At 42.0% G+C, this 24,416-nt stretch overlaps 1 protein-coding gene across 1 annotated transcript; it reads right to left on the minus strand.

Moving 5' to 3' along the window:
• Positions 1-11,237: 11,237 nt before the first annotated feature.
• On the minus strand, positions 11,238-17,964 carry LOC111950716 (proteasome assembly chaperone 1). The gene is made up of 7 exons (XM_023968530.2): positions 17,745-17,964; positions 17,357-17,466; positions 16,541-16,698; positions 13,037-13,099; positions 12,689-12,887; positions 12,184-12,314; positions 11,238-11,681 (listed from the first exon to the last, which is right to left on the minus strand). The coding sequence occupies exons 1-7, from the start codon at positions 17,861-17,863 to the stop codon at positions 11,604-11,606; spliced, it is 858 nt and encodes a 285-aa protein (XP_023824298.1). The 5' UTR covers positions 17,864-17,964; the 3' UTR covers positions 11,238-11,603.
• Between the last annotated feature and the right edge of the window lie 6,452 nt (positions 17,965-24,416).

Below are 24,416 nucleotides of genomic sequence, written 5' to 3' on the forward strand. Positions count from 1 at the left end.
TGCCGCCCTGGATCCAGAAGTTCCAGCGCCTTCTTCCTTGGGAGCTTCCCATTCAAGATCGGCTCCGGAGGTTCCTGCGTCTTCTTCCTCTGTTCTGTCTCCCTCTCTGGTGGCTTCTACCTTGGGTTCAGAACAGGGCAGCAAGGCTGGCCCTTAAAAGTACACAGAGAGCTAACATTAATGACATGCATGTCAATCTCTCATGGCTCAAAGTGGAAAAGAGATTGACTTCCTCATTCCTTGTTTTTGTAAGAGGTGTTGATAAGCTGAAGGTACCGAGCTGTCTGTTTAAAATACTAGCACACAGCTCGGACATCCATGCATACCCCACAAGACATGCCACCAGAGGTCTCTTCACAGTCCCCAAGTCCAGAACAGACTATGGGAGGCGCAAAGTACTACATAGAGCCATGACTACATAGAACTCTATTCCACATCAGGTAACTGATGCAAGCAGTGGAATCAGATTCAAAAAGCAGGTAAAAATACACCTTATGGAACAGCGGGACTGTGAAGTAACACAAACATAGGCACAGACACATGCTTACACACACATAACATATGGTTTTTGCGTTGTACATATATGGTAGTGGAGTATGGGCCTGAGGGCACACACTTAGTATGTTGTGAATTCTGTAATGAATGTATTGTAATGTTTTTTAAATTGTATAACTGCCTTAATTTTGCCTTGTCAGCAGCTAATGGGGATCCATAATAAATACAACAGCAAAAAACGTAACTAAAGTGCCTGCGAATAACACTAGGACGCTGTGTTCCATGCTATACAAAAACCCCTCAGGGACAAGAGTAGCTCATAAAGGCAATAGCAGAATGTCAGTGGAGATAGTCTTGAGCACTAACACATCACCCATCCAAAAGGCACAGGCTGGCAACTGGGCAACAAGCCACCATGTTGGCTCAATGATGAGTAATGATCACATACAGTATGTCAGGGGGAGGGAGCGATCATTAGCACCCCAACACTCTGGCTGTGGAAGGATGGAGGGAGTGTGAGTACAAAGAGTTCTTTGAAAACCACAGATGAGCACCAGAACCAGGCTAAAGCAAAAACTGTTAACTTCTCAATGTGAAGTGATCACTGAAGACTTGTAAGGAAAATCTTTACTCATTGCAGCAAAGTCTTGATTTCGCTAACTCTACGGACCATCACACTTCAACAAATCTCCATGTAAACCAAATTAATTGCATGCCCATATTAAGCTATCTGGCATGTAATCATATTCACTGGGACTGTCATTTTTCTCCTTTTCACATCACAGGATGTATGCAAAACATTTATCAGAATTCTGTAGACCTCAAGATTAAAAGATTCATTCAATTCCGGATAACCTGACTGGTCATAATCTTTGTGCAAGGTTTGTTCACCAAGATGCAATGTAAGATGCCTTACTCGTATGTATTATAAAATAGATTACTTGCATTCAAATTAGAGCTGCTTAGAACTATTGATGTAAGTCCTCTAAAGGTCTTGTATCATTGATGTTTTATTGCAGTACAAATGTCAATTTTTCAGACTAAACAATAACAGTCCTCTATCACTTTTCCCTTATTAGTGCAAACCACCAGTGCCAAACTATGAAGAATGAATGAAATAAGAAAAAAACGAATACATTGAGGGTGTGACAAAGGTGTTGCAGTCTAGTCACACAGAGGGCTGACTTTGCTTATTGAAGGTAAATACAAGTATGGTGACCTGCTCCATCTTGTGGACAAATATAATATTGCAAATTTGAAAATAAAAATGGCAAATCCAGAGAAAAATGCACAATCAAAGAAAGAAAAAAAACACACCCCCGCTCAGGTTAATTTATCAGTTAAACAGAAGACTACTTACTAATGGTTTATATAAACTACATAACCAAAAGTATATGGACACCTGCTCGTCGAACAACTCATTCCAAAATCATGGGCATTAATATGAAGTTGGTCCCCCCTTTGCTGCTATAACAGCCTCCACTCTTCTGGGAAGGCTTTCCACTAGATGTTGGAACATTACTTGCTTCCATTCAGCCACAAGAGCATTAGTGAGGTCGGGCACTGATGTTGGGCGATTAGGCCTGGCTCGTAGTCGGCGTTCCAATTCATCCCAAAGGTGTTCAAAGGGGTTGAGGTCGGGCTCCGTGCAGGCCAGTCAAGTTCTTCCACACAGATCTTGACAAGCCATTTCTGTCTGGACCTCGATTTGTGCACGGGGGCCTTTCCCAAACTTGCACAGAATCGTCTAGAATGTCATTGTATGCTGTAGAGTTAAGAATTCCCTTCACAGGAACTAAGGGGCCTAGACCGAACCATGAAAAAACAGCCCCAAACCTTACTGTTGGCACTATGCATTGGGGCAGGTAGCGTTCTCCTGGCATCCGTCAAACCCAAATTCATCTGTCGGACTGCCAGATGATGAAGTGTGATCCATCAGTCCAGAGAAAACGTTTCCACTGCTCCAGAGTCCAATGGCGGCAAGCTTTACACCACTCCTGCCGACGCTTGGCATTGCGCATGATCTTAGGCTTGTGTGCAGCTGCTCAGCCATGGAAACCCATTTCAGAAATCACCCAACGAATAGTTATTGTGCTGACGTTGCTTCCAGAGGCAGTTTGGACCTCGGTAGTGAGTGTTGCAAACGAGGACAGACGATTTATCAAATCCAAATACATATTTGTCACATACATGTGCTTACCATATGTTATTGCAGGTGTAGTGAAATGCTTGTGTTTCTAGCTCCAACAGTGTCGTAATAAATAACAATACACACAAATCTAAAGTAACGGAATGGAAATAAGAATATATAAATATTTGGGGACGAGCAATGTCAGAGAGGCATAGACATATACAGTAGAATAGGATACAGTAGATTAGGATAGAATATAGTAGAATAGGATAGAATACATTATATAGATATGAGATGAGTAATGCAAAATATGTAAACATTATTAAAGCAGCCAGTGATTTTAAGTCTATGTACACTACCGGTCAAAAGTTTTAGAACACCTACACATTCAAGGGTTTTTCTTTCTTTCTTTTTTACCATTTTCAACATTGTAGAATATTAGTACATCAAAACTATGAAATAACACATATGGAATCACGTCGTAACCAAAYAAAAGTGCTAAACAAATCAAAATATATTTTATATTTGAGATTCTTCAAACAGCCACCCTTTGCCTTGTTGACAGCTTTGCACTCTCTTGGTATTCTCTCAACCAGCTTCATGAGGTAGTCACCTGGAATGCTGTTCAATTAACAGGTGTACCTTCTTAAAAGTTAATTTGTGGAATTTATTTTATTCTTAATGTGTTTGAGCCAATCAGTTGAGTTGTGACAAGGTGGGGGGTATACAGAAGAGCGGCTCAAATAAGCAAAGAGAAACGACAGTCCATTACTTTAAGACATGAGGGTAAGTCAATACGGAACATTTCAAGAACTTTGAAAGTTTCTTCAAGTGCAGTCGCAAAACCCATCAAGCGCTATGATGAAACTGGCTCTCATGAGGACCGGAACAGGAACGGAAGACCCAGAGTTCTCTGTGGCAGAGGATACATTCATTAGAGTTAACAGCACCTCAGAAATTGCAGCCCAAATAAATGCTTCACAGAGTTCAAGTAACAGACATCTCAACATCCACTGTTCAGAGGATACTGCGAATCAGGCCTTCATGGTCGAATTGCTGCAAAGAAACCACTACTAAAGGACACCAATAAGAAAAAACTTGTTTGTGCCAAGAAACACGAGCAATGGACATTAGACCGGTGGAAATTTGTCCTTTGGTCTGGAGTCCAAATTTGAGATTTTTGGATCCAACCGCCGTGTCTTTGTGAGACACGGGGGGTGTGAAAAGATGATCTCCTAATGTGTATTTCCCACTATAAATCATGGAGAAGGTGGTGTTATGGTGTGGGGTMGCTTTGCTGGTGACACTGCCTGTGATTTATTTAGAATTCATGGCACACTTAACCAACATGGCTACCACAGCATTCTGCAGCGATACACCATCCCATCTGGTTTGGGCTCAGTGGGACTATCATTTATTTTTCAACAGGACAATGACCCATCACACCTCCAGGCTGTGTACGGGCTATTTTACCAAGAAGGAGAGTGATGGAGTGCTGCGTCAAATGACCTGAGTTACACAATCCCCCGACCTCAACAAAATTGAGATTGRTTGGGGATGTGTCGGACCGCAGAGTGAAGGAATAGCAGCCAACAAGCACATGTGGGAACTCCTTCAAGACTGTTGGAAAAGCATTCCAGGTGAAGCTGGTTGAGAGAATGCCAAGAGTGTGAAAAGCTGTCATCAAGGTGAAGGGTGGCTATTTGAAGAATCTGAATTTGTTTAACACTTTTGGTTACTACATGATTCCATGTGTTATTTCATAGTTTTGATGTCTTCAGTATTATTCTACAATGTAGAAAATAGTAAAATAAAGAAAAACCCTTGAATGAGTAGGTGTTCTAAAACTTTTGACCGGTAGTGTATAGGGCAGCTGCCTCTTATGTGCTAGTGATGGCTATTTAAACAGTKTGATGGCCTTGAGATAGAAGCTGTTTTTCAGTCTCTCGGTCCCAGCTTTGATGCACCTGTACGGACCACGCCTTCTGGATGATAGCAGGGTGAATAGGCAGTGGCTCGGGTGGTTGTTGTCCTTGATTATCTACAGATTATCTACAGCACCTTGATTATCACCAGGACACCTACAGCACCTGACATCAGGTGCTGTAGGRGTCCTGGAGGGCAGGTAGTTTGCCCCCGATGATGCGTTGAGTAGACCGCGCCACCCTCTGGAGATCCCTGTGGTTGCAGGCGGTGCAGTTGCCATACCAGGCGGTGATAGAGCCCATTAGGATGCTCTCAATTTTGCATCTGTAAAAGTTTGTGAGGATTTTAGGTGCCAAGCCAGATTTAGGTGCCAAGCCAAATGAAGAGACGCTGTGATGGTTACACCGAGGAACATGAAGCTTTCCACCTTCTCCACTGCGGTCCTGTTGATGTGGATAGGGGGGGTGCTCCCTCTGCTGTTTCCGGAAGTCCACGATCAGCTCATCTGTTTTGATGACGTTGGGTGAGAGGTTGGCACCACACTCCCAGGGCCATCACCTCCTCTTTGTAGGCAGTCTCATCATTGTTGGAAGTCAGGCCTACTACTGTTGTGTCATCTGCAAACTTGATGATTGAGTTGGAGGCGTGCGTGGCCACGCAGTCATGGGTGAACAGGGAGTACAGGAGGGGGCTGAGCATGCATCCTTGTGGGGCCACAGTGTTGAGGATCAGCAAAGTGGAGGTGTTGTTTCCTACCTTCACCACCTGGAAGTGGCACTTCAGGAAGTCCAGGACCCAGTTGCACAGAACGTGGTTCAGACCCAGGGCCTCAAGCTTAATGATGAGCTTGGAGTGTACTATGGTGTTGAATGCTGAGCTATAGTCAATTAACAGCATTCTTACATAGGTATTCCTCTTGTCCAGATGGGATAAGGCAGTGTGTGGTGCGATGACAATTGGATCGTCTGTGGATCAATTGGGGCGGTAAGCAAATTGAAGTGGGTCTAGGGTGTCAGGTAAGGTAGAGGTCAAGGATCATATCACTAGTCTCTCAAAGCACTTCATGATGACAAAAGTGAGTGCTACAGGGAAATAGTAATTTACTTTAATTACCTTTGCTTTCTTGGGTACAGAAACAATGGTGGACATATTGAAGCATGTGGGGACAACAGACTGGGATAGGGAGAGATTAAATATGTCCGTAAACACTCCAGCCAGCTGGTCTGCGCATGCTCTGAGGACGCAGCTTGGGATGCCATCTGGACCGGCAGCCTTGCAAGGGTTAACACGCTTAAATGTCATACTTACGTCAGCCACGGAGGAGAGCCCACAGTCCTTGGTAGCAGGCCGCGTCCGTGGCACTGTTTTATTCTCAAAGCGGGCGAAGGTGTTTAGCTTGTCCGGAAGCAAGACATCAGTGTCCGCCACGTGGCTGGTTTTCCCTTTATAGTCCGTGATTGTCTGTAGACCCTGCCACATACGCCTCGTGTCCGAGCCGTTGAATTGCGACTCCACTTTGTCTCTATACTGACGGTTTTCCTGTTTGATTGCCTTACGGAAGGAATAACTACACTGTATTTGCCCATATTTCCAGTCACCTTGCCATGGTTAAATGCGATGATTCACGCTTTCAGTTTTGCGCAAATGCTGCCATCTATCCACGGTTTCTGGTTAGGGTAGGTTTTAATAGTCACAGTGGGTACAACATCTTCTATACACTTCCTGATAAACATCCGTCACCGTATCAGTGTATTCGTCTGTTGTTCTCAGAGGCTACCCAGAACATATCCCAGTCCGCGTGATCAAAACAATCTTGAAGCATGGATATCAAATTGGTCAGACCAGTGTTGAATAGTCCTTAGCACAGGTACTTCCTGTTTGAGTTTCTGCCTATAGGAAGGGAGGAGCAAAATGGAGTCGTGATCAAATATGCCGAAGAGAGGGCAGSGGAAGGCCTTGTAGGCATCCCGGAAGTTGGAGTAGCAGTGGTCGAGTGTTTTAGTAGTGTGAGTACTACAGTTAATGTGTTGATAGAACATTTTCCTAAAATTTGCATTGTTAAAATTCCCAACTAGAATAAATGCGGCCTCAGGATATGCGTTTTCCAGTTTGCATAAAGTCCAGTGAAGTTAGAGGGCCGTCGTGGTATTGGCTCGAGGGGGAATATACACGGCTGTGACTATAACCGAAGAGAATTCTCTTGGGAGGTAATACAGTCGGCATTTGATTGTGAAGTATTCTAAGTCTGGTGAACAGAAGGACTGGAGTTCCTGTATGTTATCACAATCACACCATGAGTAGTTAATCATGAAACATACACCCCCGCCCTTGATCTTCCCAGAGAGATATTTATTCCTGTCTGCGCGATGAACTGAGAACCCAAATGGCTGAACGGACTCAGACAGTATATCCCGAGAGAGCCATGTGGAAGATGGAAGGAAATCCTTGCCCTGAGCTTGTCAACTTTATTATCCAGAAACTGAACATCAGCGTGGTGTGCACGCCTCCTGAGTCAGACTAAAAATCCACTCCGAGTTTTGGAACAGCCTCTGGGATCAGTTAAATTGCACTGGGGGGTACGAACAAAGGATCCGGTTCGGGAAAGTCGTATTCCTGGTCGTAATGATGGCGAGTTACCACCGCTCTGATATGCAAAAGTTCTTCCCGGCTGTATGTAATAACACAAAACGTTTCCTGGGCTATTAATGTAAGAAATAACACAAATAAAATACTGCAAAGTTTCCTAAGAGCTTGAAGCACAGCAGCCCTATCCGCGCTTCAGCACTAGGCGGTCCTGTGCTGTAAGCATGTGGCCAATCACTTCACGGCTGAGCCGTTATTGCACCAAGACGTTTCCACTTCACAATAACAGTAGTTGACCGGGGTAGCTCTAGCAAGGCAGAAATTTGACGAACTGACTTGTTGGAAAGGTGGCGTCCTATGACGGTGCCAAGTTAAAAGTCAGTAAGGCCATTCTACTGCCAATGTTGGTCAATAGAGATTGCATGGCGGTTTGCTCGGTTTTATACACCTGTCAGCAACAGGTGTGCCTGAAATAGCCGAATCCACTCATTTGAAGGGGTGTCCAAATACRTWTGTATATACAGTGCATTCGGAAAGTATTCAGATCCCTTGACTATTTCCACATTTTGTTATGTTACAGCCTTATTCTAAAATTGATTAAATAATTTTTTCCCTAAATCTACACAAATACCCCATAATGACAAAGCCAAAAACTGTTTATTTATTTGGAAATGTATAAAAAATGTAAAACTGAAATATCCCATTTACACAAGTATTCAGACCCGTTAACTCAGTACTTTGTTGAAGCACCTTTGGCAGCGATTACAGCCTCGAGTCTTCTTGGGCATGACGCTACAAGCTTGGTACACATGTATTTGGGGAGTTTCTCCCATTCTTCTCTGCAGACCCTCTCAAGCTCTGTCAGATTGGATGGGGAGCATCCAATCTATTTTCAGGTCTCTCCAGAGATGTTAGATCAGGTTCAAGTCTGGGCTCTGGCTAGGCCACAAGGACATTCATAGACTGGTCCCAAAAGCTACTCTTGTGTTATCTTGGCTGTGTGCTTAGGGTCGTTGTCCTGTTGGAAGGTGAACCTCCACCCCACTCTGAGGTCCGCAGGCCGTTCTGTGCCTTTTACTGAGGATTGGCTTCCATCTGGCCACTCTACCATAAAGGCCTGATTGGTGGAGTGCTGCAGAAATGGTTGTCCTTCTGGAAGGTTCTCCCATCTRCACAGAGTTACTCTGGAGCTCTGTCAGACTGAACATCGAGTTCTTGGTCACCTCCCTGACCAAGGCCCTTCTCCCCCGATTGCAGTTTGGACAGGCGGCCAGCTCTAGCAAGAGTCTTTGTAGCTCCAAACTTATTCCATTTAAGAATGATGGAGGTCCTGGGGACCTTCAATGCAGCAGTCATTTTTCGGTACCCTTCCCCAGATCTGTGCCTCGACACAATCCTGTCTCAGAGATCTACGGACAATTCCTTCAACCTCATGGCTTGGTTTTTGCTCTGACATGGACTGTCAACTGTGGGACCCTATATAGATAGGCGTGTGCCTTTCCAAATCATATACAATCAATTGAATTTACCACAGGTGGACTCCAATCAAGTAGTAGAAACATCAAGGATGATCAAGGGAAACAGGATGCACCTGAGCTCAATTTCAAGTCTCATAGCAAATGGTCTGAATACTTATGTAAATAAAAGGTATCTGTTTTTATTTGTAATAAATCAGCAAAAATTTCCACAAACCTGTTCCTGTTTTTGCTTTGTCATTATGGGGTATTGTGCATAGATTGATGAGGGACAGAATGTATGTAATCCATTTTAAAATAAGGCTGTAACGTAACAAAATGTGGAAAAAGTCAAGGGGTCTGAATACTTTCCGAATGCACTTTATAGTGTATGTGAACCATATGATTTCCATGACAAAGTTCCAGAACACTTTATCATCAATGTGCTTCATTCAGAAAATGTTGTTCATAAACATACACAGAAGATTGACCATTGAGCATAGACTTAATGATTGTTACTCTCTCACGACAGTGTGGCGGGGYAAAAAAGTGCCAAATTTGCTACGTAGATTTCCAGGAACTGAAGTGGTCATTGAAGGTCTCACATGATGAATAGGAAACAATTCGTTGGTTTAAGGAAAAGAGGGATAGAAAGAGAAATAGGTTAGAAAAATACAAAGACGGAGCATAAGGAAGAGACCCTCCCAGGAGAATGGACTGTTGTTGACGGTAAATAAGCACACTGCCAAGGCTACGTCTGGGGAACATATGGTAGCGACATACAGGAAGGAAAGAAGCCAGAAAACAACTAAAATATTACAGCAAAAACGTAGCCTCTCATCACCAGTCATTCCACTTATGGATTAGATGTGTGAGTTGCTCAAGTGTAACCGGGGAGGAGTCCCAAATGGCACCCCATTTCCTTTATAGTGCACTACTTTTGACCAGGGCCCATAGGGTTCTGCACTAGGCAGCGAACAGGGTGCCATTTGGGAAACAGACCTTGTTATGGGGACTGTATGGCGCTCGGCTGACTGGGACCAGGCAGGGCCATATACACGGAGTATACAGTACCAAACATTAGGCGCACCTTCCTAATATGGAGTTGCACCCCCTTTCACACTCAGAACAGCCTAAATTCGCCAGGGCATGGACTCAAAGGTATTGAAAGCATTCCACAGATATGCTGGCCCATGCTGACTCCAATGCTTCCCACAGGTGTGTCAAGTTGGCTGGATGTCATTTGGGTGGTGGACCATTCTTGATAGACATGGGAAACTGTTGAGCATGAAAAACCAAGCAGCGGTGCAGTTCTTGACACAAACCGGTGTGCCTGGCACCTACTACCATACCCCATTCAAAGGCACTTAAATATTTTTGTCTTGCCCATTCACCCTCTGAATGGCACATATACACAATCAATGTTTCAATTGTCTCAAGGTTTAAAAATCCTTCTTGAACCTCTTCTCACTTTCATCTACACTGATTTATGTGAATTTACAAAGTGACATCAATAAGGGATCATAGCGCTCACCTGGTCAGTCTCATGGAAAGAGCAAGTGTTCTTAATATGTTTTGTATAGTCAGTGTACAGTCTGACCTTTTAAGGCATATTTGAGACAAAGATTTGGGGATGGTATTTATTTAGAAACGTTTAATAAGTTATAATAATACCAGTTAATTTTCAAAGTGTTAAGATGAATGAAAATAAATARAGAATTTCAGGGTGTTTATTTACATTTTAAATGTAACATTACTTGAAAGTTGTTTTTAATTACCTCTTGAATGATAGGGCAAACTGTAGATTTCCGCCTAAATAGACATACCCCCCCCCAAAAAAAATTTGAATGACGGCCATAAACAACAACAGGTAATGTTGCATAGTTTTAGAAATGTCTGGAACTCACCTTTCTGATAATTTTTTTGTTGTTGAAATTGCTGAGGTGTACTCACTTTTGAGGACACAAGCTCAAGTACATAGTAAAAACGTGAAAATAATAATAAGAAAAAAACTGGATTTTTTTCTTTCTATTCAACAAAAGTGGAGCAATAGGGCTTGAAATGACTGATGCTTTGTAAATATAGTAACAATCAAATTATAAATGACTTACTATAAAATTGCACCTTTCTTATAACTAAAATAAATATGATCATACTTCGTTACAGTACAATCAATATTGGCACTATTTCATATAACTGACAGAACTTTCTCCTAAATGTCCACTGAGCAGCACAGAGACAATTCAAATGTGTGCAGACCCGTTACTTCACCTTTAAGCACAAAGTGATTTCATCAATCTGTGACCAAGAAGAAGTGGTCTTGCTGAGAGTGTTGCACCTTTTTATTTTCAATGAAGGTGCCCTTCACTTCTTCCAAATTAAAACATTACTTACATATTATGTTATAGTTTAAATGAAAGGTWAATTTTTTTTGTAAATGGAATGTTATGGAAGTGTCCAAACTTTTTATTATAGTTTTCACTTGGTTTTGACACTTACCCCACTGGCGATAAACTTCATCATGCTTGTTCTGCAGTTGCAGGGTRACAGATAAAACATGAACAAACACTCCAAAAACACCCAAACACATTATTTTAGAAACGGTAACGCTCTCAGTATAGCAATGCAGGTCTTGAGCAATGCCAAGAGAAGGCCTACACTGAGAAGTATCGCTCGAGTCCAACAAATTAGAATGAAAAGTTTGGAATGACATCTAAAGACCTGCATCGTTATACTGAGAGCAATGCTGTTTTTAAAAGGACATATATTTGGGTGTTTTTGGAGCTTTTGTTCATGTTATATCTGTGCCCCTGCAACTGCAGAACGAGCATGAAGAAGTCTATGGCTGGTGGGGTAAGTTTCTCAAAACCAAGTGAAATTGCAAAAAAGTGTCTGGACACTTCTATAAAATGCCATATACATCCAAAATACAGATTTGGTTAAAATAAAGTGAACCTGTTCATTAGGTAAAAGACAAATACAGAGCCTATTCAGTACAAATACATCTTCCACATTTAAGTATACAGATTACTCTGAGCCTCAGTGATTATGGCAAACTTTCGGAGGACGTCAGCACTCAGACAAGGCTCCAACTGGAGGTAAAATGTGGGGAGAGGGAGAGAGAGATCAGCAAAAGAAGACAAAGCTTTTGAGAACCCTGAACAGTGATGAATAGTTACCATTAGGACATTGATACTGGGATGACTTAGTCGGGGTTGCAACTTAACGTTGAGTTAGAATACAAAAGCTGCCATTTCAAAATGTGGTTGTAAGCTACATTTGTTTGATTGGTAAGTTAGTTTTGATAGCTGGCCGCTAGACTTGTAGTAAGCATGGTCGAATTACTGACTGGGATAGGCCACATTGTTCATCAGTTATAATGAAAACTGCTAACATTTGCCTCTATCCTATGGCAAAATGTCTAGAACTGCAGGAAATGAGTTATAAAACTGCAAAGTCTTCTCTCCACCCCACGGCAAAAATGGGCAGAACTTCATGAAATCAAATTTAAAACGCACATTTTTTTAACTCTTTGCTGTCACGATGGGGGGCGCAAAAAAGTTATTCTCCCTGCTCTACAATGTATTCGCTCACCTTGACCAACTTGCTTAGACACAACAGGGCAGGTTTGTAGGTTTCCATGGTGATAGAGTCTGGGCTGATGACATCAGTGTAGCATTGGTAAAGAACAGCTGGAATCTGATGGACTTGGCAGTGGCTCAGTACTGAGGAAAGAATAGAGATCCGTTTTAGTATTTGGGTCATTCTGTGTGAAAAGGAACCAGAAATTAACCAAAAATAACCATAATGTTTTGGAAATTTCCAGAATGTAATCCATAGAAAGGTCCTACGGAGAAAGAATGACAAATTCAGCAAGTTGGCAAATATGCATGATATGGCAAGAATCTTTGACAAATTAAATCATGTTTCGTTAATGCAAGTGCTTTTACGCTAATAATACATAACTGAACATGGTTGGGGGCAAATTCCATTTCAAAGTCAATCAATTTAATGAATTGAAAATAGTCCATTATTTAATTCTGTGGAATTATATGGAAGACTTCAACCCAGGGAATCAAAGCCATCAGTATGGTGGTACCTGCAGCTGGCAGTCCAGTGAGGATGTTTGGCTGCTCTAGTGCAGGGCAGAGGGCCTGGCTCTCGGAGGCACTGCTCTTGAGGGAGCGTAGGAAAGGGACAGCGCTACCGTAGAGGTAGTCTGGCGTTTTGTACTCAGCCACAGGGCTGTCCGACAGCACCATCACACTGAGCCCTCTCTTCTGGAGGCAGCCAAACACCTAGAACCAGAGGGAAGGAGGGAGAAAGTTAAGAGGCCGTAGTCATTGTTGACCAGTGCTTTTACAGTCACATCTACTTATAGTCATATCAAGCAGTGGGCATCAACGTGACCCTCTATAAGGCATGTATAAAATCACAAGAGCATTACCTTTTCTGTCCATTGAAACAGTTGGTCCTCCGCAATGTAACAAGTGCTTTGGCAGACCAGGACCTACAAAAGCAACACAAGTATATACTTTAAAGCAGTCGTCACCAACCAGTCAATCGCAAGGCTTTCCTAGTTTTTCCCTTCCTCCAAGGCTTTCCTTGTTTTTAAAACACTTTTTACCCCTTTTTCTCCCCACTTTTAGGATATCCAATTGGTAATTACAGTCTTGTCCAATAGCTACWACTCCCGTACAGACTCAGGAGGGGCAAAGGTTGAGAGCCATGCGTCCTCCGAAACACAACCTGCACTGCTTGACACTGCTCGCGTAACCCGGAAGCCAGTAGCACCAGTGTTTCAGAGTTAACACTGTATACAACGATAAAGCCTTGAGTTACTATTTTTTTTATTCGTTTTGCACTGTTTGTGGTAGGTGCACTTGATTCAACTGCCCTTCACACCGGGTATCGTAATGTTCCCATTTTGAACCATTTCATGTGTCTGAAGGTATAAACTCTACTCGCCCGGGGAGCAAATTAAGTGCACCCATAGGTCTACCGCTGGCCAATCAGATAGCTCAGATCACCGTGTCTGGAGCTTCCACGAGCCAACAGCGAAGCTGATAGGTGACTCGGTGTGAGATTTCAAAACGTGATCAATCATGACTAGAACCTGTCAAAGAAAACAGCAAAGAGCTGCTGTTCTTATGTGTGAGTTCATATTTAAGATTTTAAAATCAGCACGGTCACATTTATAAGCKATAAAAGAAACCTCCCAGTGAAGCACCAGTGACTCGGTCAATAAGAAAGTGGTCAGATGAAGCATATGCTAAGCTACAGGACTGTTTTGCTAGCACAGACTGGAAAATGTACCGGGATTCTTCCGATGGCATTGAGGAGTACAACACATCAGTCACTGGCTTCATCAATAAGGCCATTGACGACGTCGTCCCCACAGTGACTGTACGTATATATCTCAACCAGAAGCCATAGATTACAGGCAACATTCACACTGAGCTAAAGGGTAGAGATGCCACTTTCAAGGAGCGGGACTCTAACCCAGAAGCTTATAAGAAATCCCGCTATGCCCTCCAACGAACCATCAAACAGGAAAAGTGTCAATACAAGACTAAGATCGAATCGTACTAAACCGGCTCCGACACTCGTCGGATGTGGCAGGGCTTGCAAACTATTACAAACTACAAAGGGAAGCACAGCCGAGAGCTGCCCAGTGACACAAGCATACCAGACGAGCTAATTTAGTTCTATGCTTGCTTTGAGGCAAGTAACACTGAAGCATGCATGAGAGCATGAGCTGTTCCGGACYACTGTCTGATCATGCTTACTCATAGCATGCGCTGACCAGCTTGCAAGTGTCTTCACTGACATTTTCAACCTCTCCCTGTCTGAGTCTGTAATACCAACATGTTTTAAGCTGACCGCCATAGTCCCTGTGTCCAAGAACACTAAGGTAACCTGCCTAAATGACTACTGACCCGTAGCACTCACGTCTGTAGCCATGAATTGCTTTAAAAGGCTGGTCATGGTTCACATCATCACCATTATGCCAGAAACCCTAGATCCACTCAAATTTGCATACCGCCCCAACAGATCCACAGATGATACAATCTCCATTGCACTCCACACTGCCCATTCACACCTGGACAAAAGGAACACCTATGTGAGAATGCTGTTCATTGACTACAGCTCAGTGTTCAACACCATAGTGCCCTCAAAGCTCATCACTAAGCTAAGCACCCTGGGACTAAACACCCCCCACTACAACTGGATCCTGGACTTCCTGACGGGCCGCACCAGGTGGTAAGGGTAGGTAACAACACAGCCGCCATTACGATCTTCAACATGGGTGCTACTCATGGGTGCATGCTCAGACCCCTCCTATACTCCCTGTTCACTCATGACTGCATGGCCAAGCACGACTCCAACAACATTATTAAGTTTGCTGATCACCGACAACAAAGAGACAACCTATAGGGAGGAGGTCAGATACCTGGCCGTGTGGTGCAAGGACAACAACCTCTCCCTCAACGTGATCAAGACAAAGGAGATGGTGGACTACAGGAAAAAGTGGGCCTAGCACTCCCCCATTTTCATCGACGGGGCTGTAGTGGAGCAGGTTGAGAACTTCAAGTTCCTTGGTGTCCACATCACCAACAAACTAACATGGTCCAAGCACACCAAGACAGTCGTCAAAAGGGCACGACAAAACCRACCCCCCCCCCCCCCCCCCAAGAGACTGAAAAGATTTCAAATCCTCAAAAGGTTCTACAGCTGCACCATCAAGAGCATCCTGACTGGTTGCATCACTGCCTGGTATGGCAACTGCCCAGCCTCCAACCGCAAGCCACTACAGAGGTATTTTTTCTTAAAACTGCATTGCTGGTTAAGGGCTTGTAAGTATGAATTTCACTGTAAGGTCTACACCTGTTGCATTCGGCGCATGTGACAAATAACATTTTATTTGATCCACTCGGACTACAAAGTTTATCGATAGACTTGCGTCGCTATTAGCGGCTTGCCTTTCTAATATAGAGGAGTAGCCTATTTCACGTTCTCTGATCATACGAGTAACATGAATTGGTGCATGAGTCAGAAAACCATCAGAGGTAGCCTCTCACGAAACCCACCCTCTGCTGAGACTGACCATCAGATGCAGACACCATCAGTCCAGTAAAATAAACAATTTCAATTAGTAATGCTACAAATGATCTATTACCAGTGGGATCATATACCTCACGTTTTGAAATATAATTTTAAAAAATGGTCTGAGAAGCACGACATTGGCAGGGCAATTCAAGAATAGTCTATATGCAGTGAGAATGTATTGAGCTTATAGCCTACGCACAAACCTGACTGCTACAGAACTGATTTTGATAGGTTAATGTTGCATCGGCTTAGGGTGAAGTCATGAAAGAAATTGATCACGGCCTGCATTTTGACAAAGTGATCTCAGTCCATGAAAGGTTGGTGAGCACTGCTTTACAGAATCTGCTATAATCGCTGAGTCACTGACTACAGTAGCAATGAAAATACTGTTGGAACACACCTTTAAAGGTAGTCAGCAATTCAGAAACAATGAAGAAGGTGAAGCGCAAGGCTTAACTTCTGTTTTTATCCTGCAGCTATAATATTGCAGCAGTGTGCAGCGCACGTGTCTTTATTTGTCTGCAATATTTGCGGTTCATCCTACTGCTCGTGGCAACGTCACATCACTACGTCTCAGTTTAATTTGTATACCAACTCAGTGGCCTTGTGGTTAGAGTGTCCGTCTTGAAATTGGAAGATCGATCCCTGGTTGAGTCATACCAACGAACAGGACCATATGCCTCTCTGCTTGGCACTCAGCAGATGGATTAATGCTGCAACAGACTAGTGTCCAAACACAAGCTTCTGAACTATGGGCCATTGTGGTTTGGACAAGGCTTAGAGCTTTAAGTGTATCCTGTGTACAATTGTTGGTGTGCATTGTGTTTGATCAGCCACTCACTGCTGGGTTGTCCCTGTGTCGGTAGAAGAGACAGGCTGGCTCTCCAGGCAGTAGGGCAATGCTCTGTCTACTGGAGCCCCTACTCCTCTCATTCCATAGTGACACATGGCCCACTGCATCCCAGCTTTCAGTGTTCAACACATATGCAGACAGAAATCCTGAAAACAATAGGAGAGAATGTTCATTCCTTGAGAGAAAGAGTTAGACCAGGAGTGTATTCATTAGTTGGATTCTGTTGCAAAACTTGACGGAAAAGCTGTTTGGTTGTATTTCGTTCTTAAACGGAAGTTGTAGTTAATTTTAAAAGTATGGTTTTCATGCGTTGCCATGTTTATCCCAAGTCTGCAGACGGCTTGGCACAAGCTGCACATCTATAAATTACAGAATCTTCCATACTACAAAGTGGAGTGAAGTCCATAGGGTTCCTTCCGCCAGTCACTTTATTTTTTTTAAGAGACGTGACTGAACTACAACTTCCGTTTAAGAACAAAACAGGACTCAACAGCTTTTCACATTGAAGAACAGTGAGTAAACTGTTGTAAAACGTTTTACAACGGAATCCGACTAATGAATACACCCCAGTCATCACAGGTGAACTTTTATTTAACTAGGCAAGTCAGTTAAGAACAAATTCTTATTTACAATGACGGCCTACCCCGGCCTAACCCGGACGACGCTGGGAAAATTGTGCGCCGCCCTACGGGTCTCCCAATCACGACCAGTTGTGATACAGCTTGGAATCGAACCATGGTCTGTAGTGACGCATCTAGCACTGAGATGCAGTGCTTTTGTCCGCCGCGCCACTCGGMAGCTTACCTGCAGCATTAGTGCCCACGGCAATGATGAGGTCTGAGCATTGCAATTTGTTGCTGCCAGAGTCCTCAAGTGATTGTGCGACTTCAGGGCACCACGCAATATGGACCTCCCTGTTAAACCAGAACGAACACCAGTCAGTCAAAATCGTGCACATCTTTACACTCAGTCACCGTGTCCTAACTTATTTAAATAATAAAAGGAGCTGTGTACAGTTGAGAACAGAGGACATGTTATATTATTGACAAGCGATGGATATTTCAAAAGAACCATCTGCTCTAAACTAAGCTACAAACGCGAACCATTTCAAAGCCTTCGCTAACTAGTTACCAAGTGAAACTGAAAGCTCAATCGCGTGCAGTTAGTCGTTAGCTAGCTGGCTGTTAGCTACCTCTTTTCTTCTATCTCTCTGTGAATTTGCTCATCTTCGTTTTCATCATCCAGATCATCGTCGTCTTCTTCGACTGCACGCGAGTAAACAGATAAAACCTCTCCGAAAAACGTTGCCATCGTTTATTGTATGACTGTAGCTAGCTAGATGACCGTGCTGACCKAAAAAAAATGCGCCCAAAGATTTCCTCCTCATACCAAACTGTGGGAGAATCTCAATTGTCTCTCCTCGCGTCCTCTCTCCTACTTCTCAAAACCCATTGGAGGAGAAGGTCAGAAGGTCTGGACCAGCTGTTTTTCTCATCCAATGGGTTTTGAGAAAGAGGCGAGGAGAGCGGRGTTGCCAACACATTTTCAGGGGAAGTTGCTAGAGGCAGGTCGATTTGTTGCTAAATGACGTTGTGATGTCATTGCGCGATGACGCCATTGCGTAATAACGTAAAACTGCGTCAATACGTAGAATACACAATAACGTTACTCAAATTGACTTTCTATCAGTGATATAGAATCTAAACAGTGTGATGAACCCATCAAAGTTGAAGAGATTATAGAGTCTATCAAACATCTAAAGAACAATAAATCACCAGGTGTTGATGGAATTACATCAGAATTTTACAAATTATTTTCTGAACAAATAGCTTCCTTCCTATTTGAAGTCTTTTTAGTGAGTATTAAAAAGAATGTTCTCCCTCCTACAATGAGTCAGGGGTTAATAACACTGATACCTAAGCCTAAAAAAMAAGTGCTGCTCATCGATAACTGGCGTCCAATTTGTCTTCTTAATAATGACTATAAGATATTAGCCTTACTACTTGCAAAAATAATTAAAGAAGTCCTGGATGCAATCATTGATGAAACACAGTCTGGCTTCATGAGGAACAGACATATTTCTAACAATGTCAGACTAGTATTAGACATACTTGACTACTCAGACCTAATAACTGAGGATAGCTTCATATTATTTTTAGATTTTTATAAAGCATTTGACACAGTAGAGCATCAGTTTCTCTTCCACTCCCTTGAGAGACTTGGCTTTGGGGATTTTTTCTGTAAGGCTATTAAGACTCTCTATGCAAATAGTAACAGCTCTATCAAATTGAAATATGGCACCTRACCTAGATTTGAGTTAAAGAGAGGAATTAGGCAAGGTTGTCCTATCTCTCCGTACCTGTTTTTATTAATCACCCAACTTCTTGCAAATTCTTTAAATAATAATAGATACAACATCCTGCTGAAACAAGGTTCGTATCGCTCTGTTGTTGAATGGGCCCCAAAAGAGAAACAAATCTTTCCTACTGATGAGTCAACAGGGTCAATAGAAGGTAGGTTCTGAGGGTCAGGTCTTGACACGTTCCTGAATAACATAGCAACACCTGAGGGAATGGCATCTAAAACAATTGCAAAATCTTTAGGTGTTACAGGGACCTTGTAAAGTGATAAGAATTCCTTATAACTGAGTAAAAGACCCTCTGCATTTACCAGTTGGCTCACCAATAGGATATTATTTCGGAACCAATATTCTAAAAACAAAGTATTTTTATACAATATATCCCGATTATTCCATATATAATATCTGTGTGGAGAAAAAATTGTGTTATAAATTAAGGACCATGATAAGAAAACCTGCCGATGAAAAGCAGAAAGTTTCACTGGAACTTTGTCAATATTATAATTGCAAAACAACATGAAGTTAAGGCCACCAAAGTAGAGAAGACATGATGAGGAATAAAATTCCAGATAGAAGTGGGTCTTCTTAGGAATTGTTTTATCCAATTGATCTTAAAAGTATTATTTAAAGTAGTAAAGTCCAGAAAATTCAGTCCACCATTCTCATAAGTGTTCATTACAACAGTTTTCCTAATGTAATGGGTACGGTTCTTCCAAAGAAAGTTGAAAAGCATCTGGTCTATCTCCTTGCTATTTTACTGTCAAGATATAAAGATAGAGCGCCATATGTTAGTCTAGATATCCCTTCAGCCTTGGTTATTAGGACTCTACCTTTTAAAGATAAGTCCCTCTGTAACCATTGATTTAGCTTCTTCTTGGGTTTTTTAATAAGAGGGTTAAATTTTAGTAAGCCTCTAGAGCTTCTGATCCTTTGTAATGGTTATGCCTAAATATGCAAGTTTCTTCTTTTACTGGAATACCATAATATGAAGGTGTCACACAATCTTTGACAGCTATGAGTTCACATTTATTCAAATCAAATCAAATCAAATGTATTGATATAGCCCTTCGTACATCAGCTGATATCTCAAAGTGCTGTACAGAAACCCAGCCTAAAACCCATAACAGCAAGCAATGCAGGTGTAAGACACGGTGGCTAGGAAAAACTCCCTAGAAAGGCCAAAACCTAGGAAGAAACCTAGAGAGGAACCAGGCTATGAGGGGTGGCCAGTCCTCTTCTGGCTGTGCCGGGTGGAGATTATAACAGAACATGGCCAAGTGTTCAAATGTTCATAAATGACCAGCATGGTCAAATAATAATAATCACAGTAGTTGTCGAGGGTGCAGCAAGTCAGCACCTCAGGAGTAAATGTCAGTTGGCTTTTCATAGCCGATCATTAAGAGTATCTCTACCGCTCCTGCGGTCTCTAGAGAGTTGAAAACAGCAGGTCAGCAGGTTATTAATGTTAAGATATAAACCAGACGCTTTGGAAAAGGATTGTATCACATTGATCGATATGGGAATTTGGTTAGCGTCTTTCAGAAAAAGTGTAGTGTCATCAGCCAGCTGGCTTATAATAATTTCTTTACCAGCTGTGGAAATATATTGTACAGGACACCTTATGTCATGCCTTATTGGAATGGATTTATTGATAATACCTGTTGGAAAAAAGTTTGGATGTTGCCACACACATACCTACTTGTTAACAAAATTAAGGAAGTTTCCTTTAAAATTATTCATAAATATTATCCTGCCAACCACTATATGAAGAAATTTAAGGAAAACATCAACTCAAATTGCTCCTTTTGTAATGACCACCCAGAAACAGTGTTGCATCTTTTTTGGCATTGTATGCATGTAAGAAAACTGTGGCAAGACATCAGTAGGTTTATAATTGAACACATTTATGAAGATTTGACACTATTGTGGAGAGATGTACTGTTTGGATTCTTTACATACGATAAAAATAAGCTTAAACATTTTTATGTAATTCATTTCATTATTCTTTTGGCCAAATTTCATATACACAAATGTACATTTACAAACAAAAAAACAAATTTTCTTACCCTACAAAAAGAAATTGAACTGTATTTTAAGACAGTTAAATGCTCTACTAACAAAAAAGCTGTTAGAATTGTAAGTATATGTATGTCCCTTAAGGTCTTTGTGTAATTGTAATGTGATATTGTACCCCCTAGCTCGATTGTCCATTGTATATAATCTATATATACTTCTGTTCCCTCATGTACTTTATGTATTGATTTGTTGTTGATAAAATAAAAAATACAAAAATACAAATACAAAAAAATATATAATAATAATAAAATTAAATAAATAAATAAAAAAGAAATACTCAAATTGACTGGCCATCTCGGCGAAAAACATGATTTGACATTTGTTAGTTTAGATGTGTTTGTTTATTATCATATATTTTTATTTGTAAAAGTAATATAAACACAACACATTTTATATGATCACATATTTTTATTTTTAAACACAACACATTGAATTATTGAACAATTACACATTATTGAACAATTACATTTGATCTATTTTCTTTTTAACTAGTAAACCTACACATTCTGAACAAATATAGTTTTAAGCAGTGTATTGGTAGTTAGTTAACATGCTACCTAACTGATCAACAATTATAGGTACAAGGTATATATGCTATCTTATTGAACAAGCAACTTAACTCAAATAATGATGTGTGCGCTAGGCATCTCTCTCCAGCTCTCTCCATGTTGCTGTGCTGCTTGGCTGGCTAGCTGCTCAATGGTTTCCTCCAGATATTGCCACTGTTCTCGCACACACTGCAGTGCACACTGCCACCATCAGCTGTGTGTCTCTGCCAGTTCCAGAAAGTCCACACCTTGCATACGTACTGTAAATATGATGAATCATAGATRGGCAAGGAAATCCTCTTCATCTTCACTGTCCAACTGCATTGTCACGGAGCTGGAACCAGCAGTAGAGGARGGAGTGGCCTTAAAGCTGTATGCTGCTGTGGTGCCAAACTGTTGCAGAACTTCACTTGGTAGTTTATGCTGGTAACAGGTATCCCCAGCCAGCTTCAGTCCATACCGCATCAGGAGTATGGAGTTGAGAGTGTGCAGTGACATTCTATTTCTTAACTTTGACTTGACCACACTTATTTGTCTGAGCAGCCGTTCACCTCCGCATTTGAGTGTGGCAAGGAGAGGGCAGCGAGTGTAGCTTTGCACAGTTCTTCAAATGGATTTGACCCGGAAGAGTCTGTGTAGTCATTGACTTCACTCCAAAACTCGACTTTATTTTCAGTTGAGTCCCACCTAAACAGATGGATGTTTCTCCATTGGGAAACAATTTTATCAATTGTTTGGTGCTGGTACCCCATTAGGTCAGCTACTTTAATAATTTCAGTGGTGCCTTTATTGTGCTTTAGCGTTTCCTTAACACTGAACAAGGCCATGTTTCGCAAGGCTTCAAGGTTGTCTGGGAGCCTTGCTTGCAGCTCCTTGCTTAAAGCAACAATGTAGTTGATGCACTGTCTCCGAATGACCTTTTTGTCCTCTGGCGCAAGACTGAGTTGGTACAGTGTGCTCTCGAAAAGGTACCCAAGGTATGGTGATGGACTGAGATGTCCATCAATGGCATCCTTCAGGACATCAATTTTTGTCATAGGGTTGACTACTCTGCTGCAAATTGATGTTAAGAGGTGTACCAGATTGTCCAAAAGCTTGACAGGATCTGTTTGCTCTCCCTCAAATGACTTCACTGCAACTTGTACATCGGACAGGATTAATTTAAAAAATGTCAGGTAGACATAGTTGGTCTTGTCCATGTACATTGAGTGGAGCACATCCGCCATGTAGCAACGCTCACTGGCCTTGGTCAATTCAAAGTGGAGTTTCAGTTCTTCCCACTGGCTCAATATACGAGTTACCGCAAGCTCAATCAATAGCCAACGTGTGGCACACACTTTGGTGATCTGCAGGGGTTTCTGGCCACAATTAATGGTGGCGTACACTGCTTTGTACGCCTCGCACCGTTTTGGGGAAATCGAAAACCAGTTGTAGGTTTCCTTGATTAAGTACTCAACACTCCTAGGGATGGTTTCTTTGGATGCTGAACTGACAGCCAATTGTAAAGAATGGCACACACAGCGGATGAGTACCAAATTGGGCAATGCACATTCTTCCTTTTTGTGCACCCCGTTGTGCACCTCAGTCATCACAGACGCATTATCAGTGCCAATACCCTGAAGATTCTCTTTTTTAAGGTTACACTTCTCAAGAAACTCAACTACTGCCTTTGCTATTGATCTGGCATCGCCCCCCTCCAATTCAACCAGCCCGAGAAATGTGGACACAACGGTTCCTTTTTTAGCACTGAAATACCGAATCACCACACCCAGGTATTTCGAGACACTGACATCAGTGGACTCATCCAAAAGGAGACTGAACTTCTCATTCCCCACATCTGATGTTACTCTTTTGAGAAAATAAGGAGCCAGTACTCCCCTAATCATTTCTGTGCACTTGGTGCAGTGCATTTGGAAGTTTGTTGCTGTCACAGAATCTGAAAAGGCAGCTTTGCAAGCCATACCTAAATGGTCGCATGCTAGCAGCGAACAATGCTCCACAATGGCCATTGGCATAGTAGCTTCTGCTCTTATCCACTTTCTTAACCAACTGTGGTAATGTAGAATGCGTTGTGGGGTTGTAGTTTTGATTTATTTATATGCTTTGCTGTAAAAACAATGTTTTTTTGATGTCATACATTTTTGCAAGCATATCTGATTTGCAGTATGCCCAACAAGCATCCCCAATTACTGGCTTCAGCCACCCTTTAAATTCAGGTACAGACTCACACTCTTTTCTGTACTTCTGTCTGTACAATTTGTTGCTAGGTGCTGTTTGAAAAAAAAGTTGCCAGGGTAGTCTGAAAAGTTTCTAAATCTAGCAACAAAATTGCTAAATTGGCATCACTGGATGAGAGAGCACGCGAGGAGGTAACGTTGAGGATTCCTCGTGTGTACTTCCTTCGTTTCCTCTTTCTCAGTTTTTCCCTTGAGTTCAACGCAACAGGTACCTCTATCACCGCCTATCGTGCTGGAGTGTAACAAAATATACAGTCGCTAGTGAAAGTCTACATCCTTTGCAGTCACATTTTGCTGCCTTAATTTAAATCTAAAACGGGATWTAAATCTAAAACGGGTAAAGCTTTTGCTACCGATCTACACAGCCTACTTGACATTTTCAAAGTGAAATAAAATTATAGAGCATTTTCCAATTATTATTWTTWTTWTTTTTAACTATGATGTCTTGATTGTGTATGTTCTCACACCCAATAATTAATACTTTGTGATGGTGGAAGCACCTCAGGCAGCCATTACAGCTGTGAATGTTATTACAGCTGTGAATCATTTTGAATAAGATTCTAACAACTTTGCACAACTTTTAGGGTAAAAAATACTGTATATGGATTGGTTTTGTCAACATTGCTCAAGCTCAGTAGGCTAAA

The sequence above is a fragment of the Salvelinus sp. IW2-2015 genome, linkage group LG23 (assembly GCF_002910315.2).
Source record: "Salvelinus sp. IW2-2015 linkage group LG23, ASM291031v2, whole genome shotgun sequence".
In the NCBI taxonomy this organism is placed as follows: Eukaryota; Metazoa; Chordata; class Actinopteri; order Salmoniformes; family Salmonidae; genus Salvelinus; species Salvelinus sp. IW2-2015.

What these genes read in the sequence shown, in the direction of transcription:
- LOC111950716 (XM_023968530.2), bottom strand. Translation starts at nt 17,863, where the DNA reads ATGGCAACGTTTTTCGGAGAGGTTTTATCTGTTTACTCGCGTGCAGTC. An exon ending in AGAGAGATAGAAGAAAAGAG is followed by an intron (nt 17,467 to 17,744) that starts GTAGCTAACAGC and finishes CTGGTTTAACAG; the next exon opens with GGAGGTCCATATTGCGTGGT. An exon ending in GTCTAAGCAAGTTGGTCAAG is followed by an intron (nt 11,682 to 12,183) that starts GTGAGCGAATAC and finishes TTTTACCTCCAG; the next exon opens with TTGGAGCCTTGTCTGAGTGC.